This window comes from Camarhynchus parvulus, chromosome 3 (assembly GCF_901933205.1).
Source record: "Camarhynchus parvulus chromosome 3, STF_HiC, whole genome shotgun sequence".
NCBI lineage: Eukaryota > Metazoa > Chordata > Aves > Passeriformes > Thraupidae > Camarhynchus > Camarhynchus parvulus.
Genome location: NC_044573.1, coordinates 27,601,039 through 27,625,825, shown reverse-complemented (window position 1 = coordinate 27,625,825; position 24,787 = coordinate 27,601,039). Strand labels below are relative to the sequence as shown.

The 24,787-nt window shown below is 38.9% G+C and overlaps 2 protein-coding genes across 4 annotated transcripts in view; one reads left to right on the top strand and one right to left on the bottom strand.

The window, feature by feature from the left end:
* Positions 1-5,808, bottom strand: part of RBKS (ribokinase) — a 72,973-nt gene extending 67,165 nt beyond the window's left edge. Inside the window, exon 1 of the mRNA XM_030945387.1 lies at positions 5,612-5,808. Coding sequence (XP_030801247.1) covers positions 5,612-5,661 — 50 coding nt within the window. The 5' untranslated portion in view covers positions 5,662-5,808. The remainder of the gene's footprint in view (positions 1-5,611) is intronic.
* The window catches only part of BABAM2 (BRISC and BRCA1 A complex member 2), a 161,730-nt gene continuing 142,370 nt past the window's right edge, over positions 5,428-24,787 (top strand). Inside the window, exons 1-2 of one of the 3 annotated variants that reach the window (XM_030945386.1) lie at positions 5,428-5,603; positions 9,401-9,560. In XM_030945386.1, coding sequence (XP_030801246.1) covers positions 9,433-9,560 — 128 coding nt within the window. In that variant the 5' untranslated portion in view covers positions 5,428-5,603; positions 9,401-9,432. Of the gene's footprint in view, positions 5,620-5,964; positions 6,069-9,400; positions 9,561-24,787 lie in introns of those variants that run through there. The other 2 variants (XM_030945385.1, XM_030945383.1) reach the window with 2 other exon arrangements.

Sequence of the window (24,787 nt, the reverse complement as noted above, 5' to 3'; positions counted from 1 at the left end):
AAGACTTCTAAAACGTACACATTTCCATTTAGGAAGGGGAGGAAAAAACGTGTTTTCGTGGATAAGAGCCAAAGACAAGGGCAGAGCAGGTGTTCTAGCACCACCAGTCCTTCTCAGAGAGGGCCCACAGCATCCTCTGTGGCACAAACAACAGTTTCTTTCAGAAGGTGCCAGCTGGGATCAATGGCGCACTGTCTCTTGCTTGGGGTTCATAACCTTAGTTGCAAATGCAGCCCTTGTAATGAGTTTAAAAAAGCCCCTGGTGGCCTTGCCCTAGTTATTTTGTGTTAATTTAAGAAGCACCCAAGCAGACATTTTCCCTCCTTTTTCCCTCTTCAATATTTTGTCATTTTTTGCTAGAGGAACTTTGTTGGAAACTTTTCAAGTCTGGGGTATAACACCGAATGCCTTTAACGTGCTAGAGTATTAAATTGTCTCACCCTAAAATGAACTATCACTCAGATTTTGCTGAAGGATGACAATTTAATTTCAATTTGCAGCAGAGAAAAGTTTCTTTTGATATGAATGACCTTGGATCAGGCCCTATATCCCCAGTGTTTGGGCCAGTAGAGATACTCAAAAGCAGTATATGCACAGATGACAATTTTCTTACCGAATGCCATTACTGAAGATTTCATCAACTTGATTTTATCCTCCCCTTTTTTTTTGGGCCCCCAAGACACAGCTTTCTTCTTGTCACACAAAAGAAGGCAAACATGAGTTTTTCTGAACAGTTAGGTTCTCTAAAATCAGAGCAGAAAAACAAAATGCTAAGCCTGTGCATCCGGCATTTAAAATGCACCCAAATTTTGCTAGGTCAGAGAAGAAGACAAGGGGCAGACAGCACTGGGTCTGAAATCAAGCCCAGATTTTTCACTATTACATAAACGAAACAATTCACAGATGACACATTCTCTCATGCCTTGATGTCTTTCATTGGATCCAAAGATTAATTTCCTCAACTGGACTAAGCTTGTATTCCTTCACAGTTGTGCTTTCCCATGCTGCTGGCAATGGCAGATTGACTAGAATGAGGAGTGGCTGCTGCAGGGGAAGCATTACAGATAAAAACAAAAACACAAATGAAATGGATCTGAAGGATTTTAGAACACTTCACTGCTAGGAGAAACTGAAGAGCAAAAAAAAAAATCAAAACAAGGCAAAACCATTAAAAGTTGGTGACAAACAAGAGAAATGATGGAAAGGAGAACATGTGTGAGATCTGGAAACAAAGCAAAGAAGAAAATGAAGTCACATGCGAGATTTCCTCTGATCACTCCAAAGAAATGCAAGAAAATTCCTTTTTCACATTCCCACCAAAAAAAGTTGCAATTATTGTTCCAAATACTGCACTTCTGAAAAAGAAAATACAGACATAGTTTTGGATTGTGGACATTTCCAATGTGCCAATGAGCCATTTACTTCAGCACTTCAGCAGACAATAATCACCACTAGAGACTTAAAAAGGAAGACACACACTCTCACTAACGAGGTACCTTTGCCATTGGGCCCAAGCAGAGGTTGTGCTCCATTAGCAAAGAGGATTTGATGTGTTTGGGATGTTCATACCAATGTGCATTTGTCACCTTTGTCACTGCAGATCAGCAACACACTACTCTGTATGGAGCTCAGTGCTTTCTCTGCCTTGCCTTTCTGCCTTGCGGAATGCTTACAGTCAGTTTAGTACTTGCAGTGATTATTAACAGTGGTTGTTACAGCAGGGGCTGGAAGCAGAACTTTTAGTTCTACTCTCTAAAGGGAGTGAAGAAATGTGATGAGAGGAAAGAGGTCCACAGAAAACTAAAAGCTTGAAATCCTGAAAATTCTAAAAAATGCAGTTTTCCACTATTTGGACTGTGGTGTCATTCTCTTGAGTTAAACTGAAAGACTGTTGTTGTTGTGACTATCCAAAGACTGTTTTTCCATCTTACATTTTGTTCTATGCTTCTGCTGTTTTCAATTGCCATGCCAAAGTTTCCCCTGTTTATTCTAATTGTTTTAGTGTGTCTGACTCTCATTGGCTTATATGTTTAGTCTTGTCCTGATTTAATATGAATTAAAATGCCAATGCCACGACCAGTCTGCAAATATGAGTCAGAAGAGAAACTATTTAAATAATACTGTGGATGGTACCCGTCTGGTTTGATATCTAGATCATACAGAATAATGCTGTTTTTGTTTTCTACTACTATTGCCTGCTATTGCCAATGAAGCGTTGATTGTGATTGTGACCACAAATATGTTTTGCTCCCGGTCCTATTAAGCCAAAAGAGTGTGGTTTACTGCATGTATGTACGTGAGGTTGTTTTGATCATATGAAGTTCGCTTTAGAAAACCCGCATTCTGCCACTGCAGCGCTACAGGACAATGAGAAAAGAATTTCTAATGAGAACAGTGTTTTAAAAGCAAACCACTGGGGCCCTTCCTTTTAGAAGAATTTTAAGACACACTACCCTTTCTTCTGAATTAGATTATTTCTCAGAATTACATCTGAGTATCTGTCTTCAACTAAAGGTCCCTGTCCTTTTCTGTCTTGGTCATTATGTAAGATTCAGCACATTTCAAACTGTACATTTCCATTTCACACAGAGGTTGCACTCCTTTAAATCATTAGTTTACTGTACTGAGTAAAACCTTTATATGCTATCTTTTTTCATGGTGAATCTGGTGACCACATGTCCAGTGGTGGCTTGAAGCTTTTCAGTACCTTGCCTCTACAGACCTGGGAATGTTTAACATTTAAAGTCTGCCACTACCATTTCAAGTCTGACCCTGAGCTTCTAGCTCTCCAGTCAGAGGGCCACGGTTGTGTCCTAAAGGGCCAACAGGGTATTTTACCAGTTTAAGTTGTAACACAGCATTGTCTAGCTCTGGCAGAGTCTCAATCAATATTATTACCTTCCAAGAAAGATAGGCTTTAGTGTTGAGTGGTGAATACGCCCATTAAACACAACATATACAAAGATGTGTCTAGCTTCCTCTGTGTAACTCTCACAAATTTATCCAGGCTCCTCCAAATGGGTGATAGGCATTTAAAATGATCACTCTTGCCCATGTCCTTTATAAACTGAAACATCAGCACAAATTACAAACTCACAAAACCCCAATGCTCCTTCATTCCAGCTGAAATGAACCCTAGCTTTAAATCCAGAATATGCAGCCCCCTCTAAATCTCATATACAAAGACAGTCAAGAGTTATGCTCCTGGAATCTAATCCTAACCCTAATGTGACAATTTTTATATTTCATACAGCTTGTTTATAGTTTCCTGTTCCACCTAGGCACAATCAAGCCTACTACTTAGCACTTTCCGGTAATTTTACCCAGATTTTCCTAACCCAGGATACATTTAAACAATGTCTAAAGGTACCACATGGAAATTTTGGTCAGATTAAACTCTTGCCAGTTGATTTAAACATACTGTTCTTCTTATTTTATTAAGTGCCTGAAGTTCTGTGCTAGTAACAGAAAGAATGAAGCCATCCCTTCTTTTTCCACCGAAGCTGATTAGCTTATCACTTATAAAAAGCCCTTTCAATGCTACTTAGAGCAGAGGCTAATAATGGTGTCAAACCCTCGCAGCTGATTGAAAAGTGAAATGGCTTTTCTTCAGCCACTTAATCTCAGTGAAACAGCATCTGTCACTCCAGCCCATGGTGTAATTTCTGGTTACAGTATGGTTAACTAATATGCCTTCAAATAAATGACTGCATTTCTATCATATCAAACATGCAGCCAAAAAAAAAAAAATGTAAGAAGTTTTCTTGTTTGCTTTGCTTAAGTGTCAAGAAAATCCCAAAGCTGCAGTTATCAGCAGCGCTTAAACTGGCAATTTTATTACTACTTTTCCCCCCACATTTTAGACAGACAGGAAAAGGAATGTCTTGAGGTTAGAGCACCAAGTTTGACATTTCAGTGCGACATCATAAGCATCTGAGAGCTCATTCACACATAATATCAAGATCAGTTCCACAGTTCTTACTCTGACTTACTAGACAACTATTCTCCTTGGAAAGCTGCCAGTATGTTCTGCAAATTACACAGAGCATTAAATCTTTCTGACACAGGTTCTATGATTATTTAAGGAGCTTCATCATTTCTGCAACACAAGTCTGTGCCTAAGCAGTACTCACTCCTCAGCATGTTCCTCTAATCACACGTTCTGCCCTTTCTTGACCCACAGGCTTTGGTATAATTGCCTGTTGATAAAGGACATTTTTTTAATTGCAGAATTCTGAGCAGGACAAGCTGATGCAGTCCAGATACAAACATTTTAAATTCTATTTTAACCAAGTCTGCATGTAGAGTATGGAGATGTGTTTAAAATAGTACAAATCAAAGACTGATTTCCAACTTTACTGGGACTGACAAGGCCAGCCAGTTCAGGTTAGAATTTGCATTGTGAATTTTTGCAATTTTGCTTGAATTCTCCTGTTATTTAGTACTGACTACAAAGCCAGGGCTACTGGAACCAAGAGCTTTCATGAACTTCTGTACTTCCAATTTTCAAAAAGTTCCCAAACCTTACCTATGCACAAAAAAGAAAAAGGAGAAAAAAAAGACAATGAGACCCAAGTATTTAATTTGAAAAACAAAATGCTCAGAAAACAAATAAAGATTTATTTTAAATTAAGATATTAATTTTAAAAAACTTTTTAAATAATTAAAAAATAGCTTTGGGGTTCAGAGCTGCTAAATTTTTGAGGGCTTCCTATATGCACTTCTTGGATATAAATACCTTGGGAGGGCCTCCCTCTTTCCCTCTATCTCATTTGAAAGTGTGACACAAAATGTTGTATGCAAGTAATCAACTTACAACCTAGTGATTCATGCAGCTAACTTTGGTTTCTTTGCAATATTAACCTTACTTTCTCACTTTTCCAGCGGAGACAAGTGTGTTTTGAAGTGACAACGTGTTATGGTTGACCAGCTTGATTTACTTTCATCAAATCCTTTCAGACTCCTGTGCTGATAACGAGTGTCAGAGTTCCAGGTTTCCCGTGCAGGTGCCTACGGAACGCTGCTTCCCTGGCCAAGGCCAACACCGACCCACCCGGCACAGCTGAAAACACAAACTTAAGTCTCTCCCGAGCCACAGACAGCTGATCAAAGCTCCGGCACGCAACACGTTCAAACCTCTCTCTTATTTCAAAGCACTATTTGCAGCTGACATCACCCGGGTGAGCCGCCCCCCCAGCCCTTTGCAGAGTCTCAGAATCCCAGAATGGATAAGGCTGGAAGCGACCACAGCGGGTCACCTGGTCCGGCCCCACTGCTCGAGCAGGGTCATCCCAGGGCACAGGAGCGCATCCAGACCGTTCCTGAACGTCTCCAGCGATGGAGACTCCACAACCCCTCTGAGCAATCTGTGCCTGTGCTCAGTCCTTTCCTCTGCCCGGGGCCGAGCGCTCCGCCCGCCGCGTCTGCCGCCGACCCCGCTCCTGCCCTCCCGGCCTGGGGAGACACGTGACACCCTCCTGCTCCGGCCCGGCCTAGCCCGGGGAGGCCCGGCGTGCCGGCGCTGTTCCCCGGGCACCGGGACGCCCTGCGCTTCCATGACCTCAGGGTCGCTCCGCCCAGTGCGGGCAGAAAACTCCCACCCGGTACTAACCTGACCAGGTCGGTCATACAGGATCCCACCACCACCACCTCCGCGGCCATGGCGCCGGGGCGGCCCTTGGACCCTGACCCTGACCCGCCCCGGGCCCCGTCGCGGCTTCCCGGGTTGCCATGGGCGACGGGCTGCCCGCGGGGACCTTCGCCCGGCTGGGCTGTCCCTGCCGAACGCCTGCTGCCACGACGGCCCCCTGTCCCTTCCCTTCTGCCCCGCGCCGCTCGGGCCGCGGCCCAACCGCCGCCCCACGGCCTGCGCGGCGGCGCGGCCCGCACAGGCGCTTGCGGCGGACACCAATGTTGGGCCGGTGAAGACCCCTCCGGCCCGGGTGGGAGCGGCGGCGGCGGCGGCGCGGGGAAGCGGGAGGCGCGCACGGTGTGCGGCGGGCGGGGCGCGCACGGCGGGCGCGGGGGCGCGCACGCCGTTGCCAAGCGGCGAGTTTCGGCCGCCGTAGGTAATGGCGGGGCCGGGACGGGCGGGATGGGGCGAGCGGGAGGGAGCGAGCAACGCCACGGCCCTTCCCGGGCCAGCGGCGGGCGGAAGGGGACGCGGCGCCGGGAGGCTCTGGCCCGGAGCCGGAGGAGGCCGGCGTTAGCACCGCCGCTGGGGCGGGGCGGGGCGGGCGCAGCGCCGCGGGTGGCGGCACCAGCTGGGGAGGGAGCGGGGCTTGGCCAGGGTCAGCCCGGAACGGCAGTGGGTGGACGGAAAGTTTCCCCTGAGTGTGGGGACGAGCTTCTCTCCTTTGAGGGTGAGCGCTGGAGCAGGTTGTCCAGGGAGGGTGCGGAGTCTCCATCACTGGAGGTACTCAAGAGCTGCCTGGACTCAATTCTGTGCCATGTGCTTCAGGTGACCCGCTGTGGTCCTTTCCAGCCTTACCCATTATTCTGGGATTCTGTGCCAGGGCTTAGGTAACTTGGTTGTTTCAGCCAATGTGGATGTGCAGATCCCCATTGCTGATCGCATTCCATGGATGGGTTCGGGCACGGCTGCAGGAGGCGGCGGTCGTGCGTCCCCTCCTTTCCCCACTCCCAGCCAGGCACAAGCTCCTGCCCCCCGCCCTCAAAGTGAGCACCACGCAACCTGCCGACGGCCACGCCAAGAGGGTTAGACTGGAGGGCTCCTGTCACGCCTCCAGGTTTCCATCACAATATTCACCTTTAACTTTTTAAATGTTCCCATAATGCTCATTATGGTATGGCCAGGGATGGAAGGACAGAGTGTCTTGCATCCCCACTCTCTCCGGTGCCCAAAGCAGAGCCCGGGACTTCATGGTTACTGTGCAGCCTGTGTAACATTAGCCCGAAGTCACAGTGATAGCCAGCTGAATCTGAAGATTCAACTCTTAGTTTGTTTGCTTCTTTCAAAGGTTTTGTTTTGGGAGGGAAACAGTCCAGTGAATTTTGTTTTTCTTTATTCCCCTGAGTTTGTTTGTGTTCAGTTTCCAGTACTGTGGGAAACTTGTGCTGAAGAAAAACAATGTATATGACAACTGAAACTTAGGAAACTGGTACAAATTGTGTTCTAGTTTGTAAAGCCCTTTGTTTACAAAATAAATCAGTGAGTTTGATAGCAACCCTTTAAGTATTGTGTATCTGGCTTGTTAAATAGAAGTTACTGTGATTTTAAAAAATGATGCAATAAAATACGGAATAATGCCTAACAGTCATTTAAATCTTGTTTTGACAATATCTGCAAATTTTATTAATAGATAAGGAATCTCATTTCAAAGTTCATTTTGGAAGGTGCTTCTGGTCAGCTGTGATCACCAGGTGTATCATGTCTCTCAATTTCACCCTCATAACACTTACAGTCCCCTAAAACATGTCATTATCAGAGCCAATTCTGTGATCTTCATGTATAACTTCAGGATTGCTAGAAGGATAGAATATTTTTCAGCATGTTCTCATGGCTTAAGAAGTTCTCAACTTCATCAGTCCAGCTGCTCCCTGCTTAAAATTACTCTTCCCTACGGCAGGGCTGGCAGACTGAAGCATGTGCCCTGTTGTAACCACTCTTGTGCAAAGTATTTTAGCTTAAACTAATTTTATGAGCAGTTCAATCTAAGCCATTGGACTTTGCATTGAAATATGTCAAGAATGGGCTTGTGTTTTCTCAGTCCCTCTGGGGAAGAATAAAGGTGAGTAGGCAGAAATTTTTTAGTAGAAAAGTAGCAAACCAGAGGTAGTATCTTAAATTGCTGTAGGTGTTTGCTAAACAAACTTAAGTTGTTCCATTGTCAATTAAACAAATCATGTATGAGAACACATTATGTGTCAGGGCATGGTTACATAGTCTTCAGCTTCTTCACTGCCATAAAATGTAGGAGCCAGTGTATTAAAGATAATTACTGTTTTTAGGAAGTATTACTTTATTAGTCTTTCAGTTTGCCTTAAAGTGCCTGGCCTTTGCTGTATTAAGATACTTTCTAAATATCTAGGACAAACAGTCTTGAGCGTTGCTTCCTGCTACTCCAGTGTGAATGGCTTTCATGAGAACAGAATGTGAAATTTAATGTTGCTTCCAGTTACAGAGATTTAGTAGATTCTGCAGAATATCCATTAGTTACTAATTAATGCTTGTAAACTGAGTGTGAGAAACAACAGAAAATTGCAATTATTGCCATGAGTTGTTCACACTCTTGTTATAGAACACTTACTAATACAGCAGTCCATATGCAGTTTTAAGAAAGTGAATGCAATGTGTATTAGTGTTTTTCAATTAAATGCTATTTTTAAAAAAAAATTAATGCTGAGGGTTTCTGTATGAGCTTTTCTGTCCCACTTGTCAGTGGCAAGTTCATGTTACCTTCAGTCATTTACAGCCTTGTTTTCTACAGCTACTAAGTTCAGTTAACTTTCACATGACGCTGTGCCTTAGAATGTGATCAAATGCATCAGCATTTTGATAGATTGGTTACCCTTCTTTTCTCCCACTTCTCTTACCACAGTCTGTTGTTGTCCACATACTGTGGTCTTTTCATGCTGCAATGACGTAAAATGTGCGTATGCTCAGTTTCTGCTTTTCACCTAGAAAGCAACAGGTTCCCAAAGTGCGCTAAATTAATGGCCTAATTGATTTAGCATAAGGTCATGCAATTGTAAGCACTTCTGAACAAGCTGTGCTTAAAATGTGTTAACATCAGCTTCCTGATCTGTTACATGAAGGAAGATTAAGATGCCTTTCAAAGAGTGTGGTGATACCACTGAAAGAGAAGTAGTGTTAGCTTTTAAAAGGCATCATGAAGTCCTGTAAATTGCCACCTAATGAAGTGGTATAAAAGTAATACTGATTATTCGTGAGCACACTAGCGCTCTTGGAAATTGCAGGTGAGAATACCGAGAGGTATCAAACCCCCCTGGGCCCATTGCAGTTAATGTAAGTTCCACTGATTTCAGGAGAAGTGGAACAAGTGTGACTTGTCAATTACAGACTGGGGATGCCCATAAGAAGGACTAGGCTGGGAAGTGTCAGAGTGGCCCTCAATTTTATTTCTCATTCTCAGAGGGATAGGGCCTTAATTAAAGGCACCTAGGACATAATTCTGGCTTTATGTTGATACTGAATAAACAGGCTTCATTGAATGTTGCAGAAGTGGGAGGAAAAAACCCACTTGTGTTCTTTTTTTCTCTGTAAACCTGTGCACAGTTCTGTTACTCTACACTCCTGATCTTTTGCATGCTTAGCTTTTGCATGCTTAGCTTTTTTTCTGTTGATGTCTGCAAAGTACATGTGAATCTACATCAAATAAGTAGATAATTTTTAAAATTTTATTTTCTCCCTTTGCAGCTCAAGAGAAGAGGAAGGAGGAACATAATAAAATGTCACCTGAAGTGGCCTTGAACAGAATTTCTCCAGCACTTTCGCCCTTCATTTCCAGTGTGGTCAGGAATGGAAAAGTAGGACTAGATGCTACGAATTGTTTACGGATTACAGACTTGAAGTCTGGGTGAGTTCTCATCCAAAAAGAACACCCAACCCCTGACAGCTGTCTTTTCAGAGCTGAGTTTTATTAGGTGCATGTGTTTAAGCATTTTGAACACAGCTGGAGCTGACATACTAGCTACATTATTTCTTGTCTTACTACCATTTTGTCATTTGGGAGACTAAATTTGTCATATTTTTGGCAATAATAATCTTGTTAAGACACTTGCATTGCTGCCACTTGATAGTGCTGGTTTTCAGCAGTGAGATAGTTACAAACAGTTTTTGCTGTTGATCGCTTGCTACTCAATCTTCTCTGTATACCAAAAATTGAAAGACAAATTTGTGTGACCTTACCTGTAGTCACGAATATGCCAAACCAGAAGAAAGAGTAACTTCTGCTTTATGTGGCCTCCCTCAAGTTCAGTACATCAAGTGGCTGTAGGGCCAAGTGTTTGAAATAAGCTAAGCTTCTCCTTTTATTTTTAATTCTGGAAGCGTTCAGATTCGGTTTCAGGTAGTAATAGAATTTTGGGATTTGCATATACAAACAGACTTTGGTGTATAACCTCTGTGAATAATGCATGAGGAGAGTGAAATGTTTAGATGACACATGTCAGAAATTGCTTTATTCTTATAGAGTTGGGCATCTAACAGCATCTTTTTGATACAGGTTTTTTTTTTTTTTTTTTTGCTGCAGGAGCTCAGAGGTTTTGGTTTAGATATACAAATCATCTTGTTTGTACAAACTACTGCTTTGTATATCATTTTGAATGATAGCATAATAAAAATAACAAACGGTGTTCATAACCACCACAAATCACCGTTGTTTAAATGCTGTTCTGCTGAAGACTTTGTTTAATGTGCTTCTGAAGGCTGTTTTACTATGGTTTCATGAAAAGCTTCGGAGGTGCTTTTCTGCTTGTAACAATGCCCTTTCAGGAAGGAGGTTTGCATTCTGGGGTTAGTTTGAAAGGAACCATTCCCTCCCTGTGAGGTGCTGGGACAGAGTACAGATTTACACGGAGGTCTAAGAAGCCATGACTTTGTTATTAGTGTTGACTGGTTTGACATTTAGGCTTGCAAATTACATAAGACAGGCTGAGCAGTTCTGCATCTGCTGCTGTCATTTCATGCTAGATCTTGCTTTCCCTTGAACTAGTCTTCTAGGAAAGCTGTGATGGGGGCTCTTATATTTTTCCAGTTTAAGTCTAAGAGAAAGGAATACAAAGAAAAGTAGAGAGAAAACACAACTGTTTGTTGGGAGGTACCTAAGGGGTTTGCTCTCTACCCACTGAATGCTTATGCTGCCTGTTTAAAGTAGGAGACTAAAATAATAAAAGGTGGTATTTTCTAGCTGACTCTTTTCACAGATATTTTTGATAGGTGTCTAAAGTTTTTGGCCACTGATCTTGCCAAGAAGATCTCGTATTTGCTTTGTTAAAACCTGAATGTTTTCCAGGAGTTTATTCTTTAAAAAACTAAAAGCTGTCAGCAGCTGCACCTGTCACTCAAACCCAGCGGTTCAAATTGTATAATAACTCTGTTAATGTGGAGTTTACACACAAGTACAGCACCTGACAGAGGTTGTCTCATAGCTTGTTTAAAGATACTGGCCCACCTAAATGCACATGTTAGAAATAATTTTTTCCTTGTTCTGGAACATAAACCTCATTCTTTATTTTGAGTCTTTGTTTTAGCTTGAGATTGTTAGGAGATGGAGTCAGGATAATCAAGATTCTTCATTTATTTCAGAATTATTTTGAAGATTTTCTTTCTTTGGTACAACTAGTTTCTTAAAACCATTGCTGTAGACAGAATTAATTAACAATTGCTGGAAATGTCTTTGAAATGTAAATTTCATGCATGTGTTTTTAGGAAAGAATTTTGTTTGTTACAAATAAATTGTTAGTTATTTGTAACAGAAAATTTTGAATTCATGTCAGTATGGAAATACAAAATTCTCATGATTTAGTGCTTTATGCTGTCGCTGAACTGGTGAATGGTGCAGAATTACCTACCATACTATGGATGAATCACAGTATTACAGAGATGTCTCTTCCATAACTCAGGATCTAGTTCAGTAGTCTTTAGCCTTGATACAGGAGTTCTTTGACACTCCACAGACTGTTTCTCAGAGTGCTGTGTCAGCTGATAAATAGCAAAATCCCTAACCCACAGCCTTATTAGTAGGTCTAAATTTATTGCTTCATACTGACTGTAGAGGAAAACTTTGTAGGGCTTTGAGAGTTCAAAAATGAATTGAAGGCCATTGGCCTACTCTCTTCCCCTGTCCTCACATCACGAGATGATGCAAATGCCTGTATACTTTCACTTTCATTACACTTTTTAAAAGGAAACAAAATAATGCAGCCAAAATAATCAGAAGAGGCAAATGTAGGTGGTATCAACATGAAGAAAGAGAACTGTGGGACCATTGAAGTTGGACATAAATGGTAAAAAAATGAAAACTATTTTTAGAGAAATGGGGATGAAGTTCAGGATATCAATTACAAAACTCCTTTCCGTTTCAATGGGTTGAAATCAGGCTTTAAACTTAGAAAGTGGAACCAGGCAGGTTTAGATTAAATGTGCTATATTAAATGTTTGAAGTTAGATAAAGAGCAGTTCTTGTTCACAAGTGAGTATGACCACTTGGGAGTACTGTCAGTTCAGAAACTTTGCTTTTGAGTAGTGATTGTACATTTATTCACACGTGACAGGGGTTGTACACACACTAGTCTAGGCCTAGCTAGTTAAAACCCTAGCCTAACTTGAATATATTACAGAACATGCAAATATTTTCTGCTTTACCTGGTGTGTTATGTGATTTATAAGATTTTTAATAATAAATACAATTTTACTGTAACATTTAAAATCTTATAATATTTAAGGTAATCACCTCAATAGCTATTAATTTTGACAACAGAAGCATCTCTAAGCTTCTGGGGAGGAGCCATATGGTTGCTCCACTGTCCCATACCATACTGTTACTCTTAGAGAAAATTAGGAGTTACTGTTGTTACTCCCCTTCCCTAATGAGCCAGTGCTTTACAATGTATAACAAAATAAAATGTTCAAACTGAAGATCCATCCATTCTCATTTCTTAGGTTTTAGAAACAGGAGCTGTGGTTAACAAGGAATGATGGTAACATACTGAATAAAGTAGTACTTCTAAGGCTTGCCCAGTCAGAGCCTTGGTTTTGACATTCTCAGAAGTGGAAAGTATTTCCTTTCTGTTTCACCAGTAGAAGATCAAGTACCAGATTTTGGCCTGTCACATCAGTTGATTTTGATTTGTAAATCAAGCATATTAAGCCTTTAATTATTTGAAAAGTCAGTCCATATGTCAGATAGTCTTAGTAAGGAACTTGTTTTGCACTTTTTCTGACTTATTGCTGAGATTGACAACTTTTGTTGTGTTTTATAAACTGTATTAAAGAGCTGATGTTAGATGTATGAAGTATGATGATATGTTAATTTGCTTTGCTTTCAAGTGTGGGAGGGAAATATGTCATAGTAAGGAAATCCTATTGTTTTGCAGTCTTTGAGTATGTAAATGTTTTATAATAATATGTTGCAGTTTCATAATGTCTGTGTGTTTTACAAACTTATTAGAGAGTACCAGTCTCATAAGACACATATATTTACATCTATGATTAGGATATTCAGAACCAAGTACTATTTATAGAATTTATTTGGCCCCTGCTGATGCAGACCCCTGAATGGAGCTCAGTGAAATGGCATGACAGAAAAGAAAGAGGCTCTGCAACGGAAATACTAATAAAAGGGTAGGTGGCCAAGTTTTCTTATAAATAGGGCCCCACAGTGAACAAAAGTAGAACTGGGGTGTAAGGTCATGTCTGAAATATAGCACCTTAAGCAGCATTGATTCTGGTGATAAGAAAATCCTGGCAGGCGTCTGTGTTGCATTAATAAAAGACATTCTTCAAGATGACAGAGGGGATGAAAGCATATTTAACTCTTGCATAGGATATTACTTTGTTCTAGACCCAAAGAAAATACTGCCGCCACTTGAGTCAATGCCATTTATTGTATCATTCAGTTAATCTCCACTAGTGTCTCTTTGAAATACTGACCCATCTTAATTAGATATTAAAATCTACTCATAACCAACTGAATTGTGGCTGTGGCATTTTTCTTAGCATTTACACATATAATCATGGGAAAGATGTTGAATAGGGAAAAGTGATTATTATGTAGATTTAGAAATAGAGGATATTTTCCTATGTGAAGGGTGTTTAATTGTTGTATAATGTAGAATCCAGTTATTTAAGAGACTGCTGCTTTTCCTATGGTGCGTTACAAGAGTGAAAGACATAGTTGTGGTGGTCATTGCCTTTGAGAACTCTTTTTTTCCCCTACAGCTGTTCATCAGGGCCCATGCTTGAGCTTCAAATTATGCTGCAAGCCTATTCTTCTTACTCAACAAACTTGATTTTGTTTTTTTAAATTACTTTGATGTGTTCCACCAGGCAAAATTTCAAAATGAATACAGTGATTTAAAGCTGCATATATTAAGATTCTATTTTTTTAGATATCCACTCATAACAAAATTTTAAATTTCATACTTTCATGGTTATATTTATTCCATATTTATGAGAAGATTAACTGTGGAATTTTTATGTAAGTGGTTTGTAGTAAACCATGTTAGTATTTTGTTCTTTTCACTTGTCTTACTATTGATTTCTGCTTCTCTGCTTGATATTGAGCTGTGTGTGCAAGTTGTTATGTTCTTGAAAGAAACCTAGATGAAGAGTGGTCAAAAGAATGTAATTCTTTCTGGAGTAAATTTCAGCATAAAATTTATTATCAAGCTGCAATAAGATATTTATAACTTTATTGCCCTGCTTCCTAGGAAGCAGCAATGATTTACTTTTTTTCTGTTATCAAGTAGACTGCAATATGCTTTGGTATTTCCCTTTCTTTTCAGCATTTCCCCTTTTAAAGTAAATATGCATTTTTATGTGCATATTTTGTGAAATAATGTTGATTTTAGCTGTGAAATACTTTAGAGTACTGTAGCAGTTATTTAAAGCTTTGCCTTGGTCTTTTGCATTTGATTGTTTTTAATTTAAAATGAAAGATTCTACTTTAGTGAGGTAAGGTTCATATCCTTCATTCACATTGGTGTCTGTAGGTAATTTTTAAACATGTTTATGTATGAAGTTTAATGATTCTGATTTTTCTGAACACAAGTACTATGAAAACCTGCTTTAAAAAATAGCTATGTTTTGTGTAAAATGTGTACTTGAAAGGATGTGGCAGTTTCTAGGAGGGGTGGTTTTATGAGTCCTTTACTGCTGTATACAAAGTAAGTTGTTTTATTCCAGTTTCTGATGACAAATATGGTTCTTCACTGCAAAGACTCTTACTATTAGAAGTTTATCTCTCAAGTAAAATGTAAAAGGCTGAAGCTCTGATGGGACAGTTTCATAGAGTTGGTGCTGTGGAGCAACACTTGGAACAGCAGTTTTTCTGTGCTGGTTAAAAAAGAAAAGACTTGACTGTCTCCAAGGTTTCATTCTCCTGCATTTGTTTCTAAATGATGAAAAAACAAAGGCAAAATAAAATGTCTGTCTGGTAAAAGGTCAAAGTGTTGGGCATACGTTTGGCAATGGCTTTATAAATAATCTCCGCAATGTTTGGCATTCTTTTTACACCAGTTTTAAACTAGGTGCTTGAAGTTGTTCAGAATGAAAAAGTTTGTGTTTGTCAGTTTCAAGTGCTATGAGGAAAGAAAGGATTTCAAAAAGTAAAGGTAGCACTAGATAATTGCAGTAACTTGGGCTCTCATTTAAAAGCCTACATACATTTTTCTGAGATTTTTTCAGTGTAAATACTGCACAATATGTCTTTGCTGGTATTTTTAGATGGGGACAGTGAGTAGCTTCCTCTTATTTGGCCTTGAAGAAGGTAAATGCGGTGTTTATCACTATTTTCATTTAATAAAAATGAGAAGAAACTATTTGATACAACTGTTTGTTTTCTGTGTAAAGAGATCATCACATGATGTAGTACCAATAGTGTGCCAAATGCTGTTGGAAAGATGTACCTTAACAAGGTGTTTAAATGTGGCTTTGCTCTCTGTATGTTGGGAATTCATTCAATGTTTCTTGAAAATGGGGCTTGTGTTAGTGTAGGCCCATGCCCAGGTCTTTCTGTTGTAACAGATGTCTCTTATATCCTTGCATTGTGCATCACTACAGGAGAAAAAATTCCTAAGACTTTATTTTTTGTTATAAAGACAGCTAAAATCTAATAATTGGTATCCAGTCCAATTTCTTCACTTCCAAATCCTTGCATTTGTTTTATGTGAACTGAACAGATCTCCAGCATGCCATATGTCTTGGATGCATATTGCATTTCACCAGAAGCTGAGAACAGCTCACTTTTTTTTTCTCTTCTGATTAGTAGAGAAGAATACTTTTCTGGATAGGTGGTCAGTACATTCCTCCAGTCTTACATATGCAGTTATTTCTTGTATGCCTTATTCTCTCATATGCATGCATGTATACATGGCATAGCATTAAAAAGCTAATGTATACTTGGGATGAATATGAAGGACAATATTAAGAATTTTTGCTTTAGCCTTCTTGTTGCAAACATTTTCTGATGAGATTAAGGGCTTTAAACACATAGGAGGTGATCAGAGGCTTTATCCTGAGACAGCAGTATGCAACAGTGTTGAAGATCAATCTCTAGCAGTGTGCGAAATAAGAATGAATCATGAAATGTAATAATTATTTTTAATCTGTTTCTTGATATACAATCTTAGGCATTTACCTGGCCTTTCACTGCCCAGTGTAGACATTCTTTGAAGCAGCTATTCTCTAACTGAAAATGAACATTTCAAAAGAATACTTAGAGCTGTATTTGTAAACTAACAGAGTTCAGTTTGCTCAGTTTGATGTCTTTATTGAAGATACTCAGTTCAGTCTGTGAGGTACGCCTCCTAACTAATCCGTAAAAAAGTAAAAGTCAATAAAAGGGAACATGCTTATTTTGTCTTTCCTGAGAGAAGGGAATTTGTGTCTGAGGCAAACCACTCCACAGTGTAGGCCATAGGTTCTTTTCTCTGTAATCTGTGGTATATGACTGAAAGAATAAAATTAGATCGCTAGGACTGAATATTTTTATTATTGTACAGTTAAAGAATCGAAATGATAAAACTGAGTTAATTAGGAGGAAATGCAGAATTTCATTATGGGAAAGACAAAAAAAAAAAAAAAAGCCAAATATAAAGCCCTCTAAACTTATATTGCCTAAAAAACCCAACCCCAGATTCCTGTGCATCACTGTACGAATCACTGAAATAATATCTCTAGACCAAAAATATGACATGGTAATGGCTGTTCTGTTTTGGATGGTCAGTTCTTTTTTCACTAGAAAAACCTGATTAGATTGGCCTTGTTTATAGTTAGGGCTACCAGTAACCTTTCAAAATGTCCCCCAGTTTAATTATTTTTTTCTCTCTCTTCTACTCCTTCCTCTGGAATGTTGGTTTCAGTCTCTTCAGTATAAGTTGGTAGGGTTTTCATGCATTTCAGCCATGGATTTTTTTTTTGGCGGTGGGGGGGGTGGTGGTCGTGAGTAATACATTGCTTCATGTTCTTTGTTAAGAATTCTTCTGTACTGAGAATTTTTTTTAACTAAGAGATGGTGGTTATCTGTCCTGTTTTCCAGGCTGCCCTAAGTGTTAGTCATAAGCCTTAACTTAAACCCTATGAGAGTGATATGGTTTCAGGCCAACTGCAAACAGGCAATGAAGACATTTAGAAGAAATAATTTCCTCAGAGATTTCTAGTGGTGTAGTGTCTTCCATGTACATGACTTCCATTGTTTTAGTTTTGAGCTGTTGCGCATAGGCAAAATTCAGTTTTATTAGATAGATGCAGAAAGAGGGAGAACTTACAGATGTAGGAGAGGTGCTAGAAGTGGTATAAAGACAGATCAAGGCATCCCTGGTGGGCTGGGGACTCAGACTTACAAGAACTTAGGGTAGACTGGACCTTCTTTTCACTGGGATCTAAAGTGCTTATAAATAGTCTTGTCATTGCTGGAGGTCCTACATGGTTTTCTGTGCCTGTGAGGCTGATAAGAGATAAGCCAAGCCTAGCTCCTGCTGTGATGCTGGAAGAAAACAGGAGCTGGACAGTGAGGGCAAGGACAAGCATTTGCAGGGAAGAAGAGGATTTTTTTGACTGTCATCAAGAGAAATGTTCATGGAACTCCGTTCTTTAGGTATAGTTAGATGGGACCATGGGGAGAGTGATGCTTAATCTTATGCTTTATGTTGTCATCTTGAAAATAGTATTAGCACTGCTGAGGTGGCGATGAACTGTGAGAATTAATGTGAGAATGAGAAGTTGGAGAAAGAAAAGCTTAGCTGCGGGGTTCTAGAGTGAGACTTCTAGAGAAAATGTAACATGCAGTGATGTGGGGCTTGCTTTCTGCAGGTGCAGTTCCACAGGGTGGTCTATTGTAATTTTACCTGTGGATTTCCTTTGCCTTTTGATCTTTTTAGTCTACTATATATCTTTATTGTTGTAATTGATCTACAATAATGCTAGAATAGGAGAACTATTGATATTTTTATTCAGGTGTTACCTTTTCATAGGCTTTGTGCTGTGTCTCTAGTCTTGTAATATTTTATATACGTATACTTAATCTGAAGTTGCCCTTTTGAATATGTGTGCGACTGCAAACTATGGATTTATGTTCTAAATGTGGTGATCCTTGCTTGACCTAACTTTCATATTCAAAGAACTGGATTCATTATTGTATTAACATAAATTTCTCCTGAGAGTCTATAAATTAGGAAATCAATTAATATAGGCATCTGTGACCAAAAAAAGTTCTAAAACTCTGCAATTAGAAGAAAACTTTGAAAGGGAAATGGAGAAGACATAGGATCACTGGATCCCACCTAATATCTATAGAATCATAGAACGGTTTGGGTTGGAAGGGACCTTGAAGATCCCTGTCCATCCCATTTACTGTTTATTGAGTTTGTTAAAGGGGGAAAATATCTAAACATGGGCTATGATTTTAGTTCTTGGGATTTTTTCCTGATACCAATTCATTGCATTTTCCAATAGAATGAAATAAATTACTTAGAAAATTAATAGGGAGTCTTTATGGCAACTACAGCCAATATTGTGAAAAATGCTATGTAGCTTATTAAAGCTGATGTTTATAATAGCTCAGCTTTTGTGATGTGCTGTATGAGTATGCTTTTTCTGTGAACACTGAAAGGATATGAAACTCCAGGTGGTTGACTGTAATTTCATGCTCGGTGAAGAATGGTTCTCTTTTAGAGCAAGCTAAAAGTAAAAATTTTCCCTGTCTAATTCTATTTTTCTTTCTCCAGAAATGGAGTTCAATTTAGTAGAAATAAAACATGTGACACGTTATTAGGTTGTAGCTCATTGCAAAATAATAGATAATTGAATGGCAGCTGTGAAAATCTGAAACATGGTTTGAATCTGTCAGGAGCGGAGGGAGATGAAGTAAATCCAAAGGATGCATCTGCCACTCCCTCATACTCTTCACTAAAAATTTGCTTATGAGTTCCAAGAATTTGGGGTACAGCTGGTCTTCCAGTATAATGAAAGAGTTCCTTTTCCTTGTGTGAACATGTGACAGTTTATGATACTAATCAGTCACTAGTTTATTTACCTAAACATACTATACAAGAGTGTATGTTATTAGTGTTGTCCAGTCGCAATTGTCTTTATTTCTCTTCAATTTTTGATCATTCTCTCATTAAAATTTCCATTTTCTGTTTCTATTTCATTCTTTTGAGACGTGTGTGTGCCATGTGTAGTCTTTAAAAAGAATTACATGCAATTACCAGAGTATAAAAGATCTTGCTTACAAAGGAAATCAGTTTGATTATCAACGTTTCTAAAGCATGTTTGTAAAATATGTTTTGTTGAAAACTTTGTCAATGCTTAATTATTTTTCATAATTAATATCATCATTAGCTCCCGGAGACCCAGTAGTAATGATCTCCCACCCTAAACTACAGAGATTTTATGAATGGAAAGTTCTGAGATAGTTTAAAAGCTTTTCTTTCAAGTGCTCTTGCAAGTACAGTAGACGTGGTACTCCACATTTCTTTTTTGTGATAGCACCTTCTAACCTGTCCTGCTATGGTGGCTGGAAAAGAGCTGTTCTAAACCCAGCTTTACTAGGCTAAATAAACAGGGAGTTTGGTACTAAAAAAATCCCAGAATCATGAGAAGTTTGTGTGTGTTTTAATTAATATAGAAGTTCTCTGAGAGGATTTCAAAAAAATATATATATACACATATATATATACATATATATATATATATATAGGTGTGTTTCCTCTGTTTCCCTCAGGGAGGCTGGGCTGGACATCTCCCTCCAGCAGAGGCAGCCATGTTTTGGTGACTGCAGAACTGCTGCCACAAGATTCAGGCAGCTCTGAAGGAGATTTGTAGTTCTAGAAGTCCCAGAGCTCTCCCCACCTGCAACATCTGCTTTAGCAAACCCTCACTCATATTAAGAAAATCTATATTTTCTGTTAATATACAAGTGCTGTATTTGTTTTACTAAGATAGGCATAAGAACCTTTTATATAATGTTTCTAGTGAAAGATGGCAGCTGAATTGATTTTAGTTATTTGAACTTACCTTTTAAAAATACAAATCTTCCTATAGGGGCAGAAGGGAAGTGAGGGGTTGTTTTTCTGGTATATATGTTCTGCCTCACATCCCACTGCTCTCTAAAAGTTACAGTTAGTGCAATGAACTTGTACAAGAAAATGTAAATGTATGTAAAGGAAAATCAGCATTTGCTGTAGATGAAGGTTTTATTGAGGGTATCATTGGCATATCTGGAGACACTTTGGAATTTCCCAAATGATAACTGTGGCTTGAAATGCTGTTGCAATTACAGAATATCACCTATTCTATCAGGATTCAAAAACAACATCATAATCTTTATTGCAATGGCAGAAGTAGTCTTTGTCTATAGTTTAATTTTATACTAAGTTTGAAGAAACTGGATAGGGTACAAATGAGTTTTCTGAAAACAGTGGGTTTATCTACTGGGAAGTTTTTTGAATAATTAACAGTTGATTTTCAGATGTTAATATTTTAATTAAGAGATGCATTTAAGTAGTGATTTAATGTTACTGTGTTTTAATTTCCCAAAAGTAATGCTGTGAGTCTTTTAAGAGCAAGTCCCTCTCTCTCTAGCATGCCTAATGCATATGTCTATATATGAAGGGAAACTGAAGGTGGATGTTGGTTGACTAGCCCATCTCTCCCATTTCAAATTTTGCCTGGTTGACATAATTTTAGTTGGATCTGTTTGTGTTCAGGAGCAGCTGATTAATACTCTAAATACTGTGTAGGAGCCTGTAAAGCTTTGTGCAATGCTGCAGGGAGCTACTGCCTGATACAGGGTTTGGGCATCAGTGTCAATGCTCTAAGATGTGGTTTTCACCATTTTGCTGTTTCCTGATCTTGCAGAAAACCTGTCACCTGCTGGCCTTCCTTTTATTCACCTCCATCCTCCACACACTTTAATTATTCTTAATGCCTCTGTACATGGCATACCCATCTGTTGTGAGTTCTGCAATTAAGTCTTAATTAAATGGGATTGAATACTGTGTCTTCAAGGAACACTGGAGCAGATTTCCATCTACGAAAATTGGAGGAAATAAAAATCTGAAGGCATCGACAAAGGCTGTTCTACTAGATTTGAACAATGAGGTGCTTTTCTTAGCAAATGCCACGGAAGTGTTTTGGGTGGAATTTTGAGTTTGCTGCCTCTTATTGGTAACAAACAAACAACTTGTCTTTGCCTCTGAACTGCATTTGACTCTTGCTGGCAAAACATTCAGCCTCTGGAACTCTGATTGAACTGTGTCTCGTCATTCCTAAAATAATATTCATTCTTAGCCTCTTGTATTATGAAAGTAACTTGACCTCCTTTTCCCATAACAGTATCTTTATACAACACATGTAGGAGCAGTTGGAATCATATCGTAGGTATGGTGGGAGGGGTTGGGAATACAGTCAGTGGTCAGAACTGACTTTGTGGTGTTGCTTATTATTTGTGTGTGTGTGTTGGCTTTTAGCTGTATTCTCCACTGAGGTGTCTCTAACAAAATGTGAAGCCTTTGGCTTTTACACCAAGAGTTTGGTGAACAAAAACCAGTTGCCTGTTTACCAATGAAGTACTGATCTTGAAGAACAGCGAGTGTAGCAGCCTAAGCATCATGAGATTAAGGAAGCTTTTGCATCTCTGACTATTCAGGTTAGGCAGTGGCCATATTAAGTTCCTGAAATTATGGAGGCTAAAATTCTTAGTCTAGTTTGACTTTTCTATTGTACAGTAAAATTCACTGATGATTTGTCTTCTGATAGTAAAGGCAGTAAAGCTGTGTGATCTATGAAGGAAGAATGACTAAGTGCATTGCATACTTTTTAATCAGTAAAAAATATAGTCATCAGATAAATCTTACGTGACTATTTGGGCTTACACCTATACCACAAATTAAAAAAGGAAAAAATAAAAAGAAGATTACTCATTTTCCTGTAGAGCTATTGGACTTCTGTTGGCAGTTCTGAATGTTTCCTATCATTTTATATGGTTCTAAGCAGGAGATTTTAGGAGTGGCATAAAAAAACAAGCCTCTGACTGGAATTTTGGGATAGAAATTGGTGGTTTGGAGAGAGGTCTTGATAGGTTTGGGTTTTTGTGGGTTTTTTTTAAAGTCTTTGGATAGAATAACCATCCATCTCCTGACTTTCATAATTAAGGTGATAAATACTTGTGCTTTTGTTTTATTGCAATCCCTTCAGTTGTCACAGAACATAATTTTGGATAAGAACTTACCAGAGTCCAAATAATTTAAAACTGCTTCTCTTGGGAGTGCTTTCAAGTGATGGTTTTAGAAAACTAGTTGATGGGAAGATGGTTTTGAAATCTAGGGTTATCAAGAGTGGCTTCAATCGTGTAAAATATCAAAATGGGGGGGGGAGGGGTTTAGCTTAAACAAAACAGAAGTTGTGTCAATTCAACAAAATAGTCAATCACAAATATACTGTTATAAGAGGAAACCTTGCTGTTAAGCGGAACTGCGTTCTTAAAGGCTTTTAGGATACTCTGGTCCATTTAGCAGAAAAATACATTGAACTGTAGCTGTTGTTATAGACTGAGACCTTATTCCGAGCAGCAAAACAGTGATTTTCCTGGTTTGTATTGTTATTATTGTTGTTGTTTTGTTTGGATAATCTTTTTTATTTCCTTCTGTGACTGGTAAAGAATTCGGAACACTTATACCTAAGCCTCTGGTGCTGATGGTGATTTTGAATAAGAACGGGTTTAGTTTATGTGTTGTATCAACTGTGAAAGAAACCTTGTCCCCATAGTCATAGACAATCTGTAAGGTGCATCAAACACTCAATGAAGGAATGTTCTATTTGTCTCCTACTTGGAATAATTACTTCATTAGGATATAATGTATCTCAGTTTGAGTTTAATCTGCTGTATCTGCTCAAGGAATTTAGCTAAAATTTGCTGTGAAAGGGAACAAGCTGTATTCAGCTATAGTTGCTGCATACTCAGTTCCATCTACCAATTTCCATAAGTCTCAGGACAAACCTTTGAATAAGGCAATATGATTTTAGGCAATACGCTTAATATTCCTTGGTTCCAGAAACTTTTCAAGTTGATGATTCCTTGATATTTTAGTAGGGAAACCATTGTGGGAGATCTTGTGATATAGCATTAATCATCTTATGAAGACTAAGATGTATCGCTGCTCTGAGCATCAGAGCATTCATTCCTGCTTCAGTGGCTTTCTTATGTAAAATATTGATGTTACTTAGATAAATAAATGCAAACAAGTATAAGATTTTTCCATGAATAAAGAGGGAGACAGCACACCTATATATCATAAGATAGAGCCAGCTTAGGACATTAATTTTCAACATGAGGTATTATTGTTCTGTATGTCCATTCCCTCTAAAGAAAGGACAACAAATAATCTTTAAAAGACTTAGTTATAAGTCATTATTAAGTGTTATTTTTATGTACACCACATTAAGGAAAGGATCACACTTCCAAAAACCAAAAGTCTTAAATTTTGTAGAAGACAGAAGTCATGTGTCAGGGTCAGACATGTATCTAATTTTATGAGGTTCTGTGTGTTAAGGAAATTCAAGCAGGAGATAATGTCCATAGTCAGGCCATTACTTGGGGCTTTCTGTTGAAATGAGGTCACACATAGACTCCTACATGTACCAAAGTTTTGGTTTGCCTTAGGAGTTTTGTTCTTTCGCTGTTTATACTAAAAAGAAACTGCCTCCTTTCAAATGGATGTATATAATATTTCTGCTTGGTTGCTCAGCCTATTGCAGTTATTGAAGTCTCTTGTGCAGCCCAGCCAGAGCAATCTGGGGGGAAAAAAATGTTAATACTGTCACTTTCTATCATTTCTAGACCAATAAAATTAAAAACATCTCTAGTACAGTATAATAATATAGGAGAAGCACTTAGTATTGCTTTTAGGGACATTTACCATTAAATAAAGCTTTTATTTTAATGTTAAAGAATATTATACTTTCCGTAAGTATTTCCAAATGGCCCATTGTGCTAAAAGAATAGATTGTAGGGTATTTGCAGGATCAGAAATTTTTGTGTCTGTTGAAAAGCTAACAACAGTGTAATTTTGATGGTATTTGAGAAATGTCTCAGACTGTGACCTGTGATACTTTGAAAGAAATTTTCATTAAATATTAAATGATGTTGCAGAGATATTTTAGAACTTGAAAAGGGTTTTTTATGGTGCACTTTTTTTTTTTTTGTTTGCCTAGAATTGGCCTAATACCTGTTGTAAGCCATAGAAATTATTTGGAAGTAGCTGATAATGTCTGTATAGCTCTTAAATTCATCCACAGCCATTAAAATGCCCTAACAGTGGGCACTCCCATTTTGCTGTTCTCACCTATTAAAAAAGTGCATCTTGAAAAATAATTATATTCTCTTGTTTCTGTTGTACTAGTGATCCAATATTTTGTATTTTTAAGTTGATTTACTCCCAGTGAGGCTGGTGATGCTCACTTTTTTTTATTGGCCCTACCCAGATGAAATTTAAAGATAAATAGTGTGCAACCATTAAATCAAAACATATTTCAGCTTTGGTCTTTATGTCTAACATGCTGTATTCCCTTTCACGTTTGCAT